The sequence below is a fragment of the Ursus arctos genome, unplaced genomic scaffold (genome assembly GCF_023065955.2).
Source record: "Ursus arctos isolate Adak ecotype North America unplaced genomic scaffold, UrsArc2.0 scaffold_13, whole genome shotgun sequence".
NCBI lineage: Eukaryota > Metazoa > Chordata > Mammalia > Carnivora > Ursidae > Ursus > Ursus arctos.
The window spans coordinates 20,569,283-20,592,038 of NW_026622797.1; the positions used below are offsets into that span (position 1 = coordinate 20,569,283).

Below are 22,756 nucleotides of genomic sequence, written 5' to 3' on the forward strand. Positions count from 1 at the left end.
ACTTTTGGATGCCATAAAACAAAAAACCAGTTACCAAGCATGTAGTGTGCACAAATTTACAAAGTGTAATATACAGTAATGGGTTTAATATTCATGCCTAAGCTTGGGAATGAGTCTTAGTTTTTTTTTTAAGATTTATTTATTTATTTATTTATTTGAGAGAGAGAGAGAGAGGAGGGGGAGGGACAAAGAGGGGACAGGGAGAGAGAAAGAAGAAGACTGTGCTGGGTACAGAGCCTGAAGCGGAGTTTGATCTCATAATTCAGATCATGACCTGAGCAGAAACCAAGAGTCAGTCACTTAACCAACTGGGCCACCAAGGCACCCCCAACTTTTTTTTTTTTTTAAGATTTATTTGAGAGAGAGAGACAGAGAGAGAGCAAGCATGGGGGGAGGGGTAGAGGGGAGTCTTATTTTTATAGCCCATTTTAATTTCTGATTGAGACTTTGAAAGCTTTTCTCAAAGGGTTTATTTCCTTCAATACTAATTTCCTGTTGTCTCTCCTTCATAGGCAAAATCACAAATAAATAAGGACTGATGCTCCATTCAAAGAAAAAGTGACTAAAATCATTTTCATTCAAAATTCTTTGATGTATACACCATATCATCACCTATCCTTGACACATGCCCACAGGAAAAATAGTTTTATATTAAAATATAATTACTCACGTTGGCACTTTTGATATGTTGAGACACCTTTTCAAAGTTTCTATTCAGTTCAGCTAATTTTGGTTGTACAAGTTCCCTGCTTGAGCCTCCACGTGCATTCATCAAAACAGCGGCTTGATCACGGACATTTTCAACTTGGAGGCTGGCATCATCCAGCTCAGATAGTAAACGCTAATGGCAAGAAAACACAAAATTACCATATCAGAAAAATCAAAACCAAACATGGGGGTGATGCTAACTCAGAATTTAAGGCAGTTTAAATGAATTTCATGGATCCCAGGACAATTTTTTAGAACAATCAATTTAATGAAGAGCTATTCATAAAGGACTCCTATGAGACCTTGGTTTCTCCCACCAAAATAAAAACTAGTGAATCTACGGCAAGGGAAGAATGATGTTAAGCAAGTTAGCTTGGAGCAGTAGAGGAAAGACCACACCAAAACCTTCCAGAAGTGTTACGGATACTCTGCACTTGGTACCTTCACGATTTCTTCCCGTTTACTTGCTGGTTTTTTTTCAATCTCGTCCAACAGAGCTTCAGCTTGATAAAGCCAGGTACTTAGGTGAGCAACAGTCCCGTCAAATATTTCCAACTGGCTCTGATGATTCTAGAAAGGAATTAACGAAACCTGATGTAATCACATGCAATATTTAAGACAAGAATCCTAGATGACATTTAAAAGACCTGTGAAAAGCCAATGCATGCTGAATTTCAAGATAGGTTTCCATCTTCCTGTGAAGCTCTTTCCCAGTGAATAAATCTCATTCCTAAAAATGCACAGCTATGGTTATGTATTTTTTTAAATTTATTTGATTTAGACCTCAATACAGTAAAAAGTTGAAGAAAAGGTGAAACTTTCTTTTTCAGTTCCATTTCGTTTGTCTCCTTTATTCCTCATTCTAATAATTTCATTTACCCCCTTGATTATATTTTTTAAAAACTAATAATAATATAAAAGAATAATAATATAAAAATGATCAAAATATGGGTTGAATAAGATTCTGCCTGCTCAGTAGACTGAGCGACTGGCAGGCCTGTGGCTTGTCAGCTCAGTGCCACCAGGACTTAAAAGTAGAGTTGGCACAGACCTAACATTTCCTGAAGCAGGACAGAAAGTGTGATTGAACCAGAAGAAAACAGTTAAGCTGATTAAAACAAAGCAAAATAGCTGAGGCAAAGCAAGCAAGAGTTTGGGGCTCGATCAATAAGAGTAGGGAAGCCTTTGGATGAAATTAACAGCTTTTAAGAACAGTATTTTATAGGACAATGGAAACAAGAAAAAACCTTAGAAGTATTTAAAAGACAAGAAAACAAATTATTAATCCATACTTGGAAGGATAGTTAAAAAAAGAAAATGAGAACCCATAAATAAGGGAAGTTTGAAAAGTGATCTGGATTCTGAGAACGAAGAACTGACAACCACCAGACTTATTCAATGTTAAATGTTCCAGGGGCACCTGCGTGGCTCAGTAAGTTAAGCATCTGCCATTGGCTCAGGTCATGAACACAGGGTTCCTAGATGGAACCCCAGGTCCGGCTCCCCACTCGGCTGGGAATCTGCCTCTCGCTTTCCCTTCCCCACCCCACCCCTGGCTCGTGCTCTCTCCTTCTCTCTCTCTCTTTCAAATAAATAAATAAAATCTTTTTTTAAAAAATGTTCTAATAGGACTATAAAGGTATTATTTGAAAGGAGAATTTGGAAGGTAACAGACTGAAGAATATAGACGGGCTGTGAGAATGGGGAATAAAGTTAGTTACGATAAAAATTAATATATAAGATACTTAATGAACATAATCTATGAGCCAAGAGTTTCATATTCTTTATTTAACATTTAACAACTCTGTGAGATATGTTCTTTTATTCTGCTTTTATATATAAGGAAATTAAAATGTAGCAATATTTAAGTAATTTACCCAAGTTTTGCAGGTAATAAGTTGTGAATGAACTCTGGATAAGAAGCTGACAGATCAAGATGTGAGCCCATGAGCTTCAATGCTCTACACATTCTGGCTGATTTCAGTAAATGTTCAAACACACAATACTTTATTTTTCTCTGTCTCTATTTATTACCCAGTAATTCTGTGAATTTAAAAAAAGTCCTCTCAGATACGTCAAAACAAAATAATAATTTATAAATGAAACTCCCTCTAAGGGAAGAGAGAGGGAGGTTGCCATATATTCACTGTTGGTATAAGAGGGAGGGAAAACCACTGTGAAATTTAAATGGTCACTACTTCCATGAAATAATTAACAGAGGTATAACCGAAGACTAACAACATATAACCTTTAATAATTAGCATAAGCATCATCATAATATCTAAAACTGGTTATTTTAAGTATAGTTATATAGTCAATTATCCATGTTTTATGTCTTCTAATCATCACAAAAACTGTATGAGGTAGAAATTATAATAATGTCCATTTTATATAAGAGAAAAATGAGATTAAGAGAGCATTTAAGTGACTTGACCAATGTCACCCAGCTAGTAGTCAAAATTTTTACTTAGGCTGTCAGATGTTAGTATGCCATTATTAGAACATTATCAATATTATATATATAGTTTATGTTTGCATGAAAATTAAATACACAATCAAATCATTAAAATATAACAAATGAGGCACATCTAAGATATTAAAGTACATATTTCTCTGTATGTCACAAATGGTTTATTACTTAATAGAGACATTTTTAACTCTTTCTAGTTACTATCTTTCCAAAGGAAAAAAATAACATGTAGTCTAATGAAATTAATTCACTTGAAGCCAAACAATATTGTGACACAGAAAACAGGATTTAAGATTCTTTTTTTTTTTTAAGATTTCATTTATTTATTTGACAGAAAGACAACCAGTGAGAGAGGGAACACAAGCAGGGGGAGTGGGAGAGGGAGAAGCAGGCTTCCCGCTGAGTAGGGAGCCCGATGTGGGGCTCGATCCCAGGACCCTGGGATCATGACCCGAGCCGAAGGCAGACGCTCAACAGCTGAGCCACCCAGGTGCCCCAGGATTTAAGATTCTAATCAAAGCTGTATTGGCTTCCAAATAATTAAAGGAGAAAAGCGTTCATTGTTCAATTTTCCCTGAAACATACCATCAGTGTATTGCACCAATCCTCCGTCCACGTGCGGACTCGGCTCCACCCGGCGTTGAGCACACAGAGCCTCTCCTCTAGAACAGGCTCGCTGCCCTCGATCAAGTTCTGCAGGGCAGCACTGCTCTCTGTGATGGTATTTAAGTCAGCTTTTCTCTTTTCCAGATCCTTCAGAATATTCTAGAAAAGAAGAATACCAAGATCCACTTGATCTTTCAGAATGTTAGAAAAGGATTTTGTTTTTGTTTCAAGATTTTATTTAAATTCAGGTTAGTTCACACACGGCGTGGTGTTAGTTCCAGGGGTAGAATTTAGTGATTCAGCACTGGCAGATAACACCCAGTTTATACAGCTTTAATTTTTTAAAACCTTGTCTTCTACAAATGCATTGGTAGCCCATGACTCCCCCAATAATTCACAATATGTCAAAGGTTCCCAAAACTCCACAGCTGATTAACATGTTGAGAGTTCTCAAATTCCTATTAAAAATTAGAACGTTCAATTATGCAAATACAAAAAAGTAACAAACTCAGTTGTGAAAAGGTAATCATTTCATTAATTTTAAGTGCAAATGCTATTTATTACACACAAACACCAAGTGTCTTCATCATAGCTTTCAAGAGAAAGAATCAATTTTATTTTCGGTAACTATAACCTGGCAAAGCAGAACTATCCCAGAGTCACAATTCTCAAAATTTTATAATGAATTTATCTCCTAGACTACTATAGGAAACTACTGATGTGCACCACGTTGATTTGGAAGGATAACACCCTGTCCTAGGTGACTTCATAGACACTCTGTTGTGTGAGCATTATAAAAAATATTTCATCTTAGCTAAATCATAGGAGAACTAGCACGTTGAAGCTGTAGTTACACAGTTGCCATATGCAAACATAATTGTCTGGGTGGTATAATGATAATTTGATTTGCACATTCATAAGGTTTGACCAGGCAAGACGTGTACTCGGAGAAATACAGCAAAAATGCTGGATTCCAAAATTAAAACTACAGAGTTCTAAAATCAAAAAGTAACAGGAGCATATCTACCCCACTGCTATTGTACCTTTTTTAGCCAACATTTAAACAAATCATTTGAAGGAGCTCATTTATATTTAATCTCACATCATTAAATTACATTTTGGAAGGCATGAAAATTGTAAATTCCCAGATGAGTCAAGGTTTAAACATTCACTTGGCCATATTAAATACTGGTATATTTATAAAGGCACTAAAACATTTCTTTTAAATGTTCTTCTCCAGAAGGGAGGAAAAAAAAACAACCTACAGCCATGTTCTCTGAAGTTAAGACTTTCTACCTACCTTCACTGGGAATGTATTGATTGACTAGAACAGTTGTTAAGAACTATACGAAATAATTAGCTACAAGTAATTAAAAGAGTACACACAACTATCTACACTAATAGACTGTATTGTAAAGAAAATGACTACACTGAAAATAATATTTAAGCTACTGAATAAAAACGCTATTAAAGTTCAGGAATGAAAACGCTATTTAAATTTTTACATTGAAAATTTTTACATAATTTTTAAGTGCAAATACATTAAAATGTGAAATATGAATGTTTCTTAAATATGAAAACAACACTGAGAAAGTGGTGATGTTACATACTGATGTTTCATTTGATTTACTCTAGTGAAGAGTAAAGATTTACTCTGTGAATTTGTGATTTGTATTTACCATCTGCATTATTTCAAACCTGAAATAAGATTAAATGGGAATTTTAAAATGAATAGTACCAGAAGAGACAAACGTACCATTGTTTTAAAAGTCCTTACCTTAAAAAAATTATGAGAATCAACTAATTGAATTGAATTGATGTGAGTACACAGATAATTAAAAATTAAATACAAGAAAATCAGTATCACCTACGTAAAAGCTCTAATTAGTAAAAAAAGAGAAAAAGCATACTTTTTATATACCTATAAAAATAAATATGAGGAATAAACATCTTTGCATATATATATAATGTTTTTGAAGAAAAAAACCAAAGCATTATGTAGTAATATAAAAAAATTAATGTAAAAAAACACATGAAACATACCATGTTACGAAGAGAACTTATTATAACAAAGATACTGATTCTCGTCAAAAGAAATCTATAAATTTATGGCAATTCACACCAAAATTTCTAACAGAATTTTTTAAAATAATTTCAGGCTAATATTTCTGAAGTTTATATGAGCATACACAAAGAAACCCAGAGGAATAAAGACAGGGAATCCGTTAACTCCATGTTGAAATATATTATGAAGCCATATAGTTAAACAGTTGAAGAACAATTCGAAGGGTCAGATCAGTGAAGCAGAAAACAGAGAAAAACAACAGGCAAAAGAATATATGAATTTAGCATGTCAAATCAGAGAGGAAAGGATAATTAATAAATAGTCCTGAAATAAATGGCTAACTATTTGGTCCAGAAGGATTAAAACAAGGTAAAAGATGAAACTATAAAAGAGCTAGAAGAAAATATAAGTAAATAATCATATAACCTTGGAGTAGAGCGTAGTGTTGGACTTTCAAGGCACTAAAGACAGAAACAAAGAAGAAAAAGATGAATTATATTTTCTTTTTTTTTAAGATTTTATTTATTTATTTGATGGAGAGAGAGACAGCCAGGGAGAGAGGGAACACAGGCAGGGGGAGTGGGAGAGGAAGAAGCAGGCTCCCAGAAGAGGAGCCTGATGTGGGTCTCAATCCCAGGACCCCGGGATCACGCCGTGAGCCGAAGGCAGACACTTAACGACTGAGCCACCCAGGTGCCCCAATTCTTTAAAAAACATATAATACAGTGGTTAAAACAAAAAGATACAGAACAGAAAGGAAACTGCAGAGGCAAAAAACAAAACAAACAGACAAACAAAAATGCAACAACACACTAAGCATTTATTATTGTGATAGGTAATGAGTTCTAAATTAAAAGACCAAAATGGTCAAAACCACAAAAAAGCTTTTTTTTTTTTTTAAGTAGGCTCCATGCCCAGCACGGAGCCCAGTGCCGGGCTTGAACTCACAACCCTGGGATCAAGACCTGAGCTGAGATCAAGAACTGGATGCTTAACCGACAGCCACTCAGGTGCCCAAAAAAGACAATTTTGTAAAAAGAGCTACAAATGGCCTCTAAACTTTGGAAAATGTTGCAATTAAATAACCAAAACATGATATTTACCTACCATTGAGCAAATAGGAATTCTCATTCACAACTTTTCCAAAGGGCAATTTCATAATGTGTATAAGAATTTTAAATGGATATATCCCTTGACCAATATTTTTAAGGCTAAGAATTTATCCTCAAGAAATGATCATGAGGGGCGCCTGGGTGGCTCAGTCATTAAGCGTCTGCCTTTGGCTCAGGGCATGATCCCAGCGTTGTGGGATAGAGCCCCACATCGGGCTCCTCCGCTGGGAGCCTGCTTCTTCCTCTCCCACTCCCCCTGCTTGTGTTCCCTCTCTCGCTGGCTGTCTCTCTCTCTGTCAAATGAATAAATAAAATCTTTAAAAAAAAAAAAGAAACGATCATGAATATATGCTATGATTTAGCTTTAAGTATATTCACCACAGGGGCGTCTGGGTGGCACAGCGGTTAAGCGTCTGCCTTCGGCTCAGGGCGTGATCCTGGTGTTATGGGATCGAGCCCCACATCAGGCTCCTCGGCTATGAGCCTGCTTCTTCCTCTCCCACTCCCCCTGCTTGTGTTCCCTCTCTCGCTGGCTGTCTCTATCTCTGTCGAATAAATAAATAAAATCTTTAAAAAAAAAAAGTATATTCACCACAGCATTTTTTACAATAGTGGAAATTGGTGATAATTTAAATAGACATGAATAGAGGAATGGCATAATAAAAAATACCCAATAAAATAGTATGCCTCTCTAATAGTGATAAAAAACCCCTGTAGATAAAGAAAAATATTAAAGATAAAAGTTTTTAAAACAAGGTTAAGAAACATTAGACACAATATAATTATTTTTAAATGTTTCTATCCGTACGTGTTTATATGTGTTAAAAAACAAATGGAAACGGTGTGTTCTTTGAGTATAAATGATTTTTGCTCTAGTCTTTTTTCATTACACTGTGCAAATGTCATTCAATTAGCTTATATGACTTACATTATTAATAAGAAAATAAATGGCCTTCAAAATGTGTTGTACAAGAATATTTCCTTGAAACACTTAAATTTAACAAAAAGAAAGTTTGATTGCTTTGCATTCATCGACAAATTCCAGTGTTCTTCCTTTTTTTCCTGCCTCCCTTTCTCCATCTCCTTGTCACGTCACACAGCCCAGGGCATAACTATACTTTTCATGAACTATTGTAGCGCCTCATATCTTGACTTTCTTTCAACTGTTACCTCTACAAAGTGTTCCAATTAAGAAATAGTTCCATCATCCGTGACCTCATAGCATCTGCTCTCCACTTCTTACAAGCAAACACCTATAGATGTCAACACTGATATCTGTGGCTTTATATAAATTTCCATCACCGTATTGATCATATATATTCAGCACTTATCTCTAGTATACATGCGTCTTTCTTAGGAAGTAAGTTTAGGAAAAGAGAACGCCTCCACTAAAAAAAAAAAAAAGTACTTTGTGTTCCATTCAATTCTTTGTCCACCTCAAAAGAAAGAACTGGCAGGGGGCGCCTGGGTGGCGCAGTCATTAAGCGTCTGCCTCTGGCTCAGGGTGTGATCCCAGCGTTCTGGGATCGAGCCCCAAGTCAAGCTCTTCCGCTGGGAGCCTGCTTCTTCCTCTCCCACTCCCCCTGCTTGTGTTCCCTCTCTCGCTGGCTGTCTCTCTCTGTCGAATGAATAAATAAAATCTTTAAAAAAAAAAAAAAGGGAGAACTGGCAAATCTACTCTCTAATCTCTGATGTCAAAATAACTACAGAGCTACAGAAAACTCTTGGATCTTTTATCGATTTTTTTTGAAAATTCTGTTCCTATGCTCTTTACATCAGTTCGTTTGCAATAGAAAGATTAGTTACTGGTACAAAAGTTATTACAGAAGAATTAATAAATAAATTCAGCACAATACTTTGTGAAAAATGAATACTCAGAAAATATCACCAATCGTGAAGGTAATGATTAGAATGTTTTAACGATTAGAATGATTAGAATGTTTTTAAGCACCACAGAGGCACAATCCTATAAAGGCCCTACTGATGAGCCATGTGAGTTTAATGTTTTTGGAATCAAAATAAAAATATCTTCTTAAAGTTGTTGTCTTTTTTTTTTTTTAAGATTTTATTTATTTATTTGACACAGAGACAGCCAGTGAGAGAGACAGCCAGTGAGAGAGAGACAAGCAGGGGGAGTGGGAGAGGAAGAAGCAGCCTCCCAGCAGAGGAGCCTGATGTGGGGCTCGATCCCAGAATGCCGGGATCACGCCCTGGGCCAAAGGCAGACTCTTAACAACTGAGCCACCCAGGTGCCCCAAAATTGTTGTCTTTTAAAATAGTCTTTTCTTTTTTTCTTAAGATAGAGAAGTAGAAAAAATAATGGAGATAAATGACATCCTGAACAAAATGCCACGGGAGACCCTGGCATAATATTGGCAGGCAACCCGAACTACAACTTACTTTAGCCCAGGAGATTTCCATGTCCAAGTCCCCAAGCAAGCCTTCTGACGTGGATTTCTGTACCAATTCAACTTCAGTAACAGAAAGCCATTCAGACAGAGAAGCAGTCTCTTTCTTCATTTTCCGGGCCAACTGGGATGCTCTTTCCAGGTCCTGTTTTCCCTCTGTCACCTAAATAGGAGAAAGAGAGGGAGGGAGGCAGAGAGAAGGAGAGAAGGAGGGAAGGGGGGAGAGAGGGAAGGGAAAGAGAAAGAGTGAGGGGAGGGAGGAGAAAGGGAAAGGAAGAGGGAAAAGAACATGAAAAGAATGAATCCAAATAATAACTAAAGATCCAAACTATTCATACTTGACCCACAAGACATACATAACCTTTACCTCTCCCATCTGAAGTCACTCCATTCTTGTATTTCCACAAGGGGACAATATACTATAGAGGTTAAGTGTCAGGCAACCCTGGGTTTTCATCTTAGCTCTTCCCACTTACTTTCTAAATGACCTTGGTAGAGGAATAGCCTTCAAAGGTTGTTATGTATCAAATGAAAAAGATACATACACAGAGGGCTGGCCCAGGCCTTGTAACAAAGTTACCCTTAACTTTAGTAAGGTATAAGTAAATGGTATCTTTTATCATTTTGAACAGAAGATGCCTTACAATCCTCTCAAGAAAGAAATCTGTTTAAAAAACACAAACATACACCCTATATTCTAGAAATCTGAGGGGGAAATAGTATAATTCTCATAGTTTTGTTTTGCAATTAACTATTAACTTAAAATACAATAAATGACTATGCAACATAAACCGTTACTATTATTTTGTTTTTGTGGTTGACAGAAAGCAAAATGAACTTAACTAACATCTACCAGGCTCTTAACATAGCTCCCATATCACGCTGAAGAGTCTTACATGTGCTGTGCAGTAAGCAACAGTAGCCTCTGTGAGAGGCACTTTCCTTCCTACCTTGCGGGTCAGGGCAGTGAAGCTGAAAGGGGCTAAGGCTATGATCAGTGGGACACAGCCACTGAACTGAGCGTGGTCTGACCCTTTACATTACGTGATGGTACTCTCAAACAAAACTATCATTCATAAGCTAAAGCTGAGATAACATTTTTAAGGGTAACACAACACAATACATAAATAAAAATGTGTTCTTTTTTTGTGCACATATGTAGAGATAATTTGCATTACCTAAGTAGTAGAGTGATATGTATGGGATGAAATTTTCTTAATAAGTAATGTGGAATTACATTTCTTTTTTCTGGTCCCCTAGGTTCTATTTTACTCTTTCATACCTCAAGGATGGATTATTATTAAATTCCTTCTTAAAATTAAATATTTTCTCTACGGGTTTAATTAGAATTCATGACTTTAAATTAATAGCCCCTCCATATAGACTTAAGGAGACAAATACAAGAATTATATTAAAAGGTATTAGGTATTCAAAAGATCTTATCTGATTTGACATGCCCAGGCAGCTACACAATCATCATAAAACTTAATGCTACCAAAGATTTGTACATATCAGGAAGAAAATAATTTACAGTTCAACTTATAACCATTCACTCTTCTCAGTCTAACCAATATATTTTGAGATGTAGTGCATTCTGAATTAGGCAGTATCAACTTGGAAAGATCTTACCTTACCATTTATCCTTTCTCCCTCTTAGATATTCAACCATTCCCTCTTAATAGGATCATCCCCATCAGCTATGAAATATACTCAAATCTTGGGGTATCTCGGTGGTTCAGTCAGTTAAGTATCTGCCTTTGGCTCAAGTCATGATCTCAAGGTTCTGGGATGGAGTCCCACGTGGGGCTCCCTGCTCAGCAGCCTCTCTACTCAGTGGGCTCCCTGCTCAGTGAGGAGTCTGCTTCTCCTGTCTGCCTCTCCCTCTCTCTTTGCCCCTCTCCCATGCTGGCGCTCTCTCTCACTTGCTCTCGCTCTCTCAAGTAAATAAATAAAATCTAAAAAAATAAATAAATACACACACACACACACACACACACACACACACACACAGTCTCTTATATTTAAAAAAAAAAAAATTCCTTCTTTGGCTCCATCTCCCCTGAGACCTTCCTCTCACCTATCTCTCCCTTAATCCTCTAAAGCATTTTCTTACCTTCCCCACATTTCTTACCTCCTCCCATTCTGCCTTCTGCCCCTATCACTCCACAGAAACTGTCTTTGCTGAACTCAATAATGACTCCAAGGGCAACAGGCCTACATGGACATCGTTAAGTGGACATCATTTTTAATGTTCAATAATTCAAAACCAGTGCCTATACCCATTCTCAAAAAAACCCTTTTCCCCTGGCTTCCCAGCCCCAGCACTCTCCTGGTGTGCTACCACTTCTCGCTACTAACTATAGTTTCATACATGTATATTTAGTTTCTACCATGTGATTTTTTAAGATGTACAATGTGATCATTTTACGTACATATACAGAGTGAGATGACTACAATAATCAAGTTAATCAAACCAGCCTCATCTCCCATAGTTACCTTTTTTTTTTTTTTTTAGTAGTGAAAACACTTAACATCTATTCTTTTAGCAGATTTCAAGTATACAATTATGGAAAACAGTATGGTGGTTCCTCAAAACATTAAAAATAAAACTACCATATGATCCAGTAATCCCATTTGGGTGTATATATCCAAAGGAAACGAAATCAGTATTTAGAAAAGATATCTGCACACCCACGTTGATGGCAGCATTACACACAATAGCCAAGACATGGAAACAAATGTCCACTGATGAACAGAGAAATTAAGTGTGGTTCAGATATACTTCAGTTTCTTTTGCAAACACATCTTCCTCAAATTTCTTACTAAGTGATCTAATTTCCTCAAGACTTGATTCAGACCCTTTTTTTTAATTAAGAATTATTTTTAATTTATTTTTTCCAGTTTTATTGAGATATAGCACTGTGTAAGTTTAAGGTGTATAGCACAATGACTTTACTCCGTATATTACAAAATGATTACCACAATAACTTTAAACATCCATCGCTTCATACAGATACAAAAAAAAATGGTTTTTTTCTTGTGATGAGAACTCACAGGATTTCCCCTCTTCACAACTTCACAACTTCCCTATGTACACACACAGCCCTGTTAGCTGTAGGCAGCATGTTGCACGTTACACCCTTAGGGCTTATGTACCTTGTGACTGAAAATTTGTTCCTTCTGGTCACCTTCATCCAATTCCCAGACCCGCCAGTCCCCCACCTCTGGTAGCCACAAATCTGATCTCTTTTTCTGTGAGTTTGGTTGTTGTTGTTTTACAGATTTCACATAAAAGTGAGATCATACATTATTTGTCTTTCCCTGTCTGATATATCTCACTTACCACAATTCCCTCATTGTGCTAGGTGAGATATACCATATATTATATATGTGGTATATATATATATATACCATATCTTCCATATCCATCAGTGGACACTTAGGTTGTTTCCATGCCTTGGCAACTCTAAATAGAGCTACAATGAACACGAGGGTGCAGATATCTCTTCAATGTAGTACTTTTGTTTCCATCAGATATATGCCCAGAAGTGGAATTACTGGATCATACTGTAGTTTTTAATTTTTTTAATTTTAATTTGTGTTTATTATATATATTATTTATAGTATACATTATTTTTTAATTTTTAATTTTTTGAGGACCTCCGCACTGTCTTCCACAGCAGCTGCACCAATTTACAGTTCTACCAACAGTGCACACTCTTTTCTCCACATCCTCACCAGCATTATCTCTTTCTATTGATACTACCCATCTAACAGGTGTGAGGTAGTATCTCATTGTGGTTTTGATTTGCATTTCCTCGATGATCAGTCAAGCTTCAGTACCTTCTCATGTATCTGTTGATCATTTGTATTTCTTCCTTGGTACAATGTCTACTCAGGTCTTCTGCCCATTTTTCATTAGATTATTTGGGTTTTTGCTATTGAGTTGTATGAATTCTTTATATATTTTTGATATTAACTTGTTATCACATATATGATTTGCAAATATTTTTTTCCCATTCTGTAGGTTGTCTTTCCATTTTGTTGGTGGTTTCTTTTGCTGTGCAGGAGAGCTCTTTAAGTTTGATGTAGTCCCACTCATTTATTTTTTATTTTGTGGCCTGTAAAAGTTTTTCATTTCTCATTATATCCTCTCCCTAGACAATCTCATCACCACTGAAAACTTTAATTACCATCTCTATGCAGATGACTCATAAAATTCCTAGCTTCAGCCCAGATATATTCTCCAGACTTGAATAACTTTGTGAGTACCTGACATATTCAATTCACTCTCACAAAGGCCCTTAATATGCAAACATGCCCAATACATACTTAAGACTTTTTCATGTTTCTGCCTTTCCTTCCAGTGCCCCCTCCCAGTGATGGCACCATGATCTTTCATGTAACCAAGCCAGAAGCCCAGGGGTCATCCTTCATCTTCCCACCTCCTGTACTCCCACATCCTAATCCATCACCATCTCCTACTCACTTCACTTCTTAAATACGTCTAGGTCCATCTGCTCATGCCATCTCCACTGCTCCACTCTCGCTCATGCCACCATCATTTCTCACTAAGAACGTAACGATGACTTCCTAACTGCTCCCTTCACATCCATTGCTGTCTTTCTTCAATTCATCCTCTAAACTGCAGTGAGTGATCTTTTAAAAAGCAAATACATGAGCCTGTTATCTCCCTGCTAAAATCCTGCAGTCACTGCTTATTGTTCTTAAAATTAAAATCCTTATCACAAACTCTAAGACACTAGTATGCTCTGGTCTCATCCCTTTCTTCGACACCATGTTCCCCACACTTGCTCTCTCTGCATTAGCCACATAAATGTACCATGCTGCTCCTGCCACAGGGCCTTTCTACATGCTGTCCCAGCAACCTCAAAGGGTCCTCCACTGCTTTCACCCGGGCTATTCCTACTCATCCTTCAGATCTCGGCTTACACACCACTTCTTCAGGGAAGCTTTGTAACCCCAGACTGGACCAAATCCCCCATTACATATGCTCTTTTTTTTTCCACTTGTTTCTTTTATTATTATTATTATTATTAAGTTTTTAATTTTAATTCCAGTGTAGTTAACATGTAGTATTAAATTAGTTTCAAGTGTACATACAGTGATTCAGCAACTGTATACATTACTCAGTGCTCATCACGGTAAGTGTGCTCTTAATCCCCATCACCATTTTCACCACATCCCTCCCACCCCCCTCCCCTCTGGTAACCATCAGTTTGCTCTCTATAGTTAAGAGCCAATGTCTGTTTCTTGGTTTGTTGCTCTCTCTTTTTTTCTTTGCTCATTTGTTTTGTGTCTTAAATTCCACATATGATGGAAATTATATGGTATTAAAGCACCACATACTTTCTTTCATAACACTTCAGACTGCTAATGTGACACTACTTTGTATGACTACCTGATTAATGTTTTCTTCTCTTGTGATCCTAAGTTCTATAGAAAAAGAGATAATGTATGCTTTTGCGTGTCACTGTATCTCTACTGCCTATATGATTCCTGTCACACAGTACTGTCTCAATTGTGTTGAATGAGAAAATGACTTAATGCTAAAACCATACTCACAACTGGAGAATTGATATTAAAACTAGCAACACCATTCCTATCCAAACAATGCCCAGTTGATGAATAAATACAGTAATAGTTGACAAATAACTTCAGCTGTATAATACCAAGAAGAAGCTCTACACCGTGTGTTCTAGATGGGCAATGTATCCAAATGATAGAAAATGTATCAGATAAGCAATTTTCTCTTGCAGAAGTGAGGAGGTCAAAATTGTCCAGGAAATGTATGCACTGCTCATTCTTGCTGATCCGAAAATGATAACAAAATTTCAGCTAGTTTTCTCTGGGCTTATGTAGAAACTTAGGTAATATTTAAAAACCCAAGAAGGATCGAAAATATTATCTAACACAGCTTTCCAATATCGCCAAGTAGGTGCCACTTGAACACTTTTGTTGTCGTTGTTCTGCTTTGCGTTCCTGGTTTCAGGGCAGCATTCTCAGTAAGAAAAGATATTCAATGTCCTGAATATAGTCACTCACGATAAATGGCCAAAAATTCCCCGGCAGGTTCACTCAGATGCCCAAGTTATAGATGTTTCTTAAAAGGATTTTAAAGATCCTGCTAGATTAACGTGAACTTCCTGTCACTTACCATTTATTAGAGTCCCAATGTTTTAACATTTCTCAGTAGACTATTCAATTTAGAAATCCAAGGACCAATAACTTGAGTTTATACAGGGGCTATTACTGGTAGAGTTTCCTTAGAATCACTTCGGAAAAGGGACTAGCCATTGAAAATATAAAAATGAGTCTGGATTAAATGTTAAAAGTAAATTTCTCTATAATTATGCATCATTGTGATATTAATATACAGATGTAAAGAAATATAATTTTTAAAATACTGTAATAATTGAAAGCACAATTATTAGTGCCCTAAAATTCAAACATGCATTCTTCTAGGAGCAAGATTTTAAAGCACATAAATGAGAGAGACACAGGTGAGCAGTGGACCTGCCCTTACCTGGGCACCCAGGTCATTGTAGAGAATCTTCAGAGAAGTCAGCTGCCCATCCATCCCCTTGGGGTTGTCGGTTTGTTGCTTCTGGACAATGTGCCTTCCTGTTTTGATGACAGTCTCCACTTCCAGCTTGACTTCGCTCAAAGTTTTATAGAGTTTCTTTAAAAGAAAGCAAGGCACATTTTACATATTGTGGTGGAAAGTTGCTAATTGGAATCATTTCAGAACACGGCTTATACAGACTGACAGCTACAAAGTAACTATGGAGATCAAAGGGTTTTTTCTTCCTCGGATTTGCTTCAAAGGATGAGTGAAATGAAATCAAAGTTGTATTATCTTTTTAAAATCAGATAAGAAAATAAACTAATAGAGATTAATACTTATTTAAAAAAACCCTCAAACATGTATTTTCAAGGTTTATGAAAGTACTTCGTAATAAAAACATTTTTTCCCACATAAAATGGAAAAATTTTAAGACTAAAAACTGAATGTCTATCATTTTTTAAATTATATATTTTTTAAAACCATAAATGCTATTAGGAAAAAGCCAACGCTGGCTATATTTCTGGCTGTTGAAATTTGGAAGTAGTAACATTCACCTTTTTTCTTTTTTTTAGAATTCTCTGAAGTATGAAGTCTACCAAAATGAGCACATATTGCTTATATGATGAAAAGATATATACTCAATATATCAAGATGTATGTAACTACAAGAAATTGGAGTTATGTAGGTCAAATTCAGAGCTGTTCTCATCCTAGTTACCTTGAAACTAAAAAACTTTGGGAAACAATCAGGGTTTTAGAGGGGAGGGGGTGGGGGGATGGGCTAGCTCAGTGATGGGTATTAAGGAGGGCATGTATTGCATGGAGCATGGGGTGTTACACGCAAACAATGAATCATGGAATACTACACCAAAAGCTAATGATGTACTGTATGGTGACTAACATAACATAATAATAATTTAAAAAAAAAACCTTTTATCTGGGTAAGTTCTCTTATTTCCATCCACCATGATCTTGACCTGAAACATCTCCTGTGGCATTGTCACATAGTAACAGACCACTGGACTAAGTTATACAAGGTCAAGGACAGTGCTCTGTAGGTCTTTGTGTCTCACTAAATCAATAACTATTTACATATACACTCACACATACACACACAACCACAAATTTGCCCTGTTTGTTCATTCTTTCACCTATTCCAGTTTTCAAGTATACAAACCTTCAGCATGTAATAAACAAGGAGACTGCAATTTTGAAAAGCACAAAGAACTCCCCCCACACTTTTGTCTTAGCAAATGTCATGGTAAGTTTCTTCGTGACTCTTCTCAAGGAGAAGACTAATTCTAAGACTGTGTATACTTAGCTACATTATTTTTAAATTTCTACTCAACTGAATTATAATGTTCAAGACTAAGATAGTAATAAGGCCTTATAAATAATTTCTTCTTTCACATCGTAGGTTTAAACTTGAATTTAAAATTTTACTTTCCTAGAGAATGATTTTTTTATGCTATAATATTCCTGACATCCATTCTAAGTATAATTTTTTCTTTCATATTTTAGGCTTAAACTTTTTAAGCTGAAATTCAAAGTTTAACTTTCCTTAAGAATGATTTTCTTTTATACTGTAATAGTCCTGACATCTATTCTCAGTATGGTTCTTCTAGCTGACTCAAATTTATCCTTTAAAACTTAGCTTATTAGTCACGTTCTGTCAAGATCTTCCCAAACTTCATACCGTGATTAACATGTGTTTCCCTTGTTTTTTAAATCATGTTATATGCATGTCCATTCCAGCTTTCTTATCTCATTACATTGTAATAATTGATTTTACTCTCTCCCACCTGTCTCTCTTTTCTCTTCTAATTTCCTTAAAGGACAGGACCACACTTCTTATTTTTAACCTGTTTTTCTCCATCGAGCTCTCTTCTTAGCTCACTATAGACTGGTAATTATTAAATAAGCCATGTACGTCAGCACTCGATGAAACCATATGAGCTGCTGGAAAACCCACTGGACACAATGTCCACCCAATGGCCTCACCATACACTTGTCCAGATGGCTCTGTATGACATCAGGATCCACATCCCTCACGTCCAGAACATGAAGTTCTGCTTTTACACCATCCAACACACGCTTGCAATCAAGCATGCGCTGTTCAAAGTTAGCAGGCTTCTGGAAAAGCTGGAACTTTGTGGACACCTCTCGAAGTTTCCTCTGTTTCCAGAAATGAACAAAATAAGCAATTCACATCAGAATGATAATCTCTCTCAGCAGAGGATACTAGTGCAATCACAAGCTGCAAGGTAAGGCAGCCATAAAAACATTCCTTAAAGGAACAGGGGCTACCCACTCATCTGAGTGCCCTGCACAGCGCAGGGTCATGAATTACTTCACAGAGTATCACTCTAAGACATAAGAAAAAGCTAAGCTGGCCTTGCCGGAATTAAAACTTCACAAAATTTCTCACCTGTTTGAAAAATCCAGTTCAAGAACCTAAAACAACATGTCCTTCACGGCAAGCCCAGAGTCAACGTCAATTCTGCATCCACCGTTAAAGGACTAGGGGGTGCCACATCCCATGCTCTCAACCTGCCCAGTCCACCAGCCACACCAGAATGGAGCCACACCAGAGGCTCTGCATTAATGGAAAAATCTATATAAAGATAACTTTTAAATCTAGCATGCTCTCTCTTTGCAATTCAAGTATAAAATCAGATTCCGTATTTTCCACCCATGCAACAACTTGTTTCTGTTTCACTGCCCGGGGTGCAATGCATCATTCCCATCCCACTGTTTACATCATAGAGAAGACCAAAGACATCCAAGTCATCGGCTCATCCTCATTTTTTTTTTTTTTTTTTTTTTTTTTTTTTTTACGCCCAGCACATCAAAAAGTGAAAGGGAGCTGCTCTCCCTCTTCACCTGTAACACATCCATCTGACTCCCTCCTCTGGCATTCCTGCCTTCTGGGGAAGTCGGAGGCTGGGGGCGTGTGTTTCTTCTCAGCTCCTCCAGAGTCAGCTCATGGGCTGAGATCTCTGCTTGGATTTTCTACAACAAAGAGATTAGAAAGGGGAGAAGGTCTTTTTTATTAAAAGTTCCATACAGTCACACAATACATAGGAATATGTTGATCACCGTATAAGCTTTAATACGTTTAATAATAATACAGGCCACCTGTGTCACAGGACTTCCATGTGGGACACACGAACTAAGATCCTTGCGTTTGTTATTTCTAATGTTCACCATTTATTTATAAAAAAGGCATTTTCCCAACTTCATAACTATAATTTTAAAATGGTGATCATTTGCCAGGGTCTCATAGAGAGACCAAAAGGACTCCAAAACCCCTATGTGGTCCCATAAGGTTAGCCTGTCTCACTGACTCAATTTGGAATGGCAAGAGGGGCCAGTTCTCTTGGTGGGTTAGGAAGCCATTACATACGCTCTTTTTATGACTCAAAAGCCCTCCACTCCATGGCCGTACCTGAGCTTCCTGTGGAACCTGGAAGGCATCTATCCTATCAGTCAAGTACGTTGTGAGCTGCTTGTCCAGCTCCCCTAAGCTCTCCTGCAAGACTTGAAGTATGTGGTCAGTTTCCCGTAGGACCTGGAGTTGCTTTTCCAAAGAAATCTGCTTGCTCTCTGCCTACACAGGGGAAAAATGGAATCATTAGCTACTCAGCACCAATATAAAGAGCCGAATATAAGAAAACCCCCATGTTCTGGTTGCCAAGAGAAAAACAGATTATAAATGCGTCAGTTCAAAACTTTGGCCTACATTATAACTAAATAGTAACCAGCAAAGGTAAGAGTGAAAAGATTCTTCTAGTGTCTTATTTATCTTACAGTGAATTACTAATTTTTACTTCTTTCTATATACTATGACAAATTATAAAAACGCCCTCGAGGGCTTTATGCTAAGGGAAATGAGTCAGAGAAAAGCAAATAGCAAAAAGCATTCACTTATATGTGGAATTTAAAACAAACAAACAAAAAAAACAAGCTCACAGAGACAAGAACAGATTGCTAATACAAAGAGAGTAGATCTTAAAAGTCCTTATCACCAGAAAAAAAATTGGGACTATATATGGTGAGGGATGTTAGCTCAGCCTATCGTGGTTATCATTTCACAATGCATACAAATATCAAATCATTATGTCATCACCTGAAAGTAATATGTTATATTTCAATTATATCTCAACAACAACAAAAAAAGTAAACGTTTCCCATATAACATATTAAACAGAGACAATAAAAATGTCATCTATGACATATATAGGACCTTTACAGGAATCCGCAATAAGCCTATCAATAACAACATAAAATATAACAAGAATGTCTATCAGTAGAATGAACACAGAAATCTCTTTTTTTCCGAAGTCTCAAGTTGTACAGATTTGCATACATGTTGAACCACTATCTGCTGCACTTTTGGGATAGGCTTGATGCTATTCACGACCTAAACATCAATCATTATTATTTAATATGTGTCTTAATAAGCATGTAATAGCCCTCCAACCCTCCTATAAAGGATAATCTCCTTTCTCTACTTATTGATACAAACACACATGTTGTGATGCATTCTGAGTAGGTATCCAGAGATTACGACATTTTATAACAGCAACTTAAGTCAAATTCAGTTGGCCCTAATATTTACTAGGATAATATGAGTTCCTATTCTTACATACAGCTATAATATCCTTCAAGGAAATTAAATAGTTCATAAGTAGAAACAATCTCAAAGACAGATTTTTTTAATCATCAAAGTTCTGCTTGTCTTCTAAGTGTTAGGTCGACTCTTCCCCACCCACAATAGGGGTGTCCATGACACCCCTATTCACGTTGGTTACCAACTCTTCCCCTTGGTAAAAGTTCTTGCGGTCAGCTCTATACCGTGACAACCTATCAGCACCCCGTGTGCCCCAATTCTTACCAGGTGACTCAGGTCTTCGTATCGACTATTAAAAGCCTCCAGTTTCTCACTGATTATATCATCAAGAATCCCTCCATCAATCAAAGTCTGGCCAAGTTCTCGAATCTGGGTGCGGTTATCCGCTGGGTGTCGCAAAACAGATTCCAGAGACTAGACAGGGAGAGGAGACAAAATATGCATTGACTGAGGCAAAAACCCATCAAGGATCCTAAAAACGTCCACTTTTCTAAACAAGTAATTCCATTCTCTAGAAATCTACCTAAAGAACAAGATCAGAAATGAGGTAGATGGTCAACTTACAAAAATATCCACCATGGTATTAATAAATCCCTAAAATCAAAAACTCAGTATGAATGATGATACATGTTACGAGACTTTCATAAAAATAATTTCAATAATTATTAATTACACAGGGAAACGTGCATGGTATGATGCAAAGTTTAAAAGCAGAAAACAATACAATACAAGCAAAATTATCTCAAACTGTTATTGACTATACTACTAAAAATAGGTACTCATTTTTCTACAACAGACACAGAATGCTCGGCACTGTTTTATATACACACTTTGTATATACATAAATCTAATTAGCTGGATGGGCTAAATACTATTCCCATTTTACAGATGGGAAAACTGAAGCTCACAGAGTTGAAATACAAAAGCACCCGGTAAAAAGTAGAGCTATGATTCCAACTTTAAGACTCTAAAGGCTTTGTTTAACCATTACTATAATGGACTGCCTTCCAGTGTGGATAGGAAATAATAATAATAATTAGGAAGAAATACACCAAAATGTTTAGAAGTGCTTATCTTGCTTTTTACTTCTCTCCATTTTCCATGTTTCTGAAATGCACATGTTTTCATTCTCATATTAGAAAGATGTGTTTTTAAAGTAAGCCTGTCACGCTTTTTTTTTTCTTCTCTCAACCTCTCACCCTGCGATTTTACCTGAGAAGCGACATCTTGCCTCCAGCACCGCACCTGGCTCTCAGACTTCAGGTCCCACCTTGGACTCACTTCTAACCTTCAGCCCAGTCATCCACTCAGTTACCACCCTGTGTCCCTTCCATTTTAAAAGCAAAGGCACCCTCTTCCTCCTCTTTTATTTGAAGCAAATCTACTCTTCACAATTTAATCCACTGAAGAAAGAAGTTATTAAGTTATCGTGTGCCACACGCTGTGCTGGTAACTTGAGAACAATGAAAAATCAGGTACATTTCTTGGCCTCGTGGAGCTCGAGCCTCGGCCTGGGGACAAGCTCCTAGGACAGGATCCAGGCCTCAAATACAAACCACTCTAACCTGTCCCCAGCTCTTCCCATGGGAAGATAACAGAGCAAGAGCTATTACAAACACAGCGGTTGCCACTAATAAACAAAAATAACTTTATGGGGGCGCCTGGGTGGCGCAGTCATTAAGCGTCTGCCTTCGGCTCAGGGCATGATCCCGGCGTTATGGGATCGAGGCCCACATCAGGCTCCTCCGCTATGAGCCTGCTTCTTCCTCTCCCACTCCCCCTGCTTGTGTTCCCTCTCTCGCTGGCTGTCTCTCTGTCAAATAAATAAGTAAAATCTTAAAAAAAAAAAAAATAATAACTTTATGAAGAAACAAGAGAGCAATTATCCTAATAACAGAAGGCAGTTTTATCCCAGAAAGGTAAAAACAAGCAGGAAAATCACTAGGGTGCTTCACTAAATGTACTCATGACGAAAATGTACCAATTATCAAACAGCTCCCCCACCCCACGAGGCTGAGTTAGTGGGTCACCAATACTCTAAATATACAGGATTGTATAAATACTTCAGGCCACAGAAGTTACGCTGAAAACCACCCAGAAAGCAAGTGCGTGTGCCAACATAAGGCGCCATGTTCCTCCTTGGAGTCTCATTTGGCCTCACTGCAA

General features: G+C 37.1%; 1 protein-coding gene across 13 annotated transcripts in view; it reads right to left on the bottom strand.

The window, feature by feature from the left end:
• Positions 1–22,756, bottom strand: part of UTRN (utrophin) — a 539,750-nt gene that overhangs the window by 284,033 nt on the left and 232,961 nt on the right. For all 13 annotated transcript variants that reach the window (XM_057310986.1, XM_048225919.2, XM_048225918.2 and 10 more), the window contains 9 exons: positions 20,855–21,004; positions 19,406–19,567; positions 18,841–18,969; positions 17,959–18,132; positions 15,917–16,072; positions 9,362–9,532; positions 3,764–3,943; positions 1,150–1,278; positions 671–841 (listed from right to left, as the gene is read on the bottom strand). In XM_057310986.1, the coding sequence (XP_057166969.1) occupies positions 671–841; positions 1,150–1,278; positions 3,764–3,943; positions 9,362–9,532; positions 15,917–16,072; positions 17,959–18,132; positions 18,841–18,969; positions 19,406–19,567; positions 20,855–21,004 (1,422 nt within the window). The remainder of the gene's footprint in view (positions 1–670; positions 842–1,149; positions 1,279–3,763; positions 3,944–9,361; positions 9,533–15,916; positions 16,073–17,958; positions 18,133–18,840; positions 18,970–19,405; positions 19,568–20,854; positions 21,005–22,756) is intronic.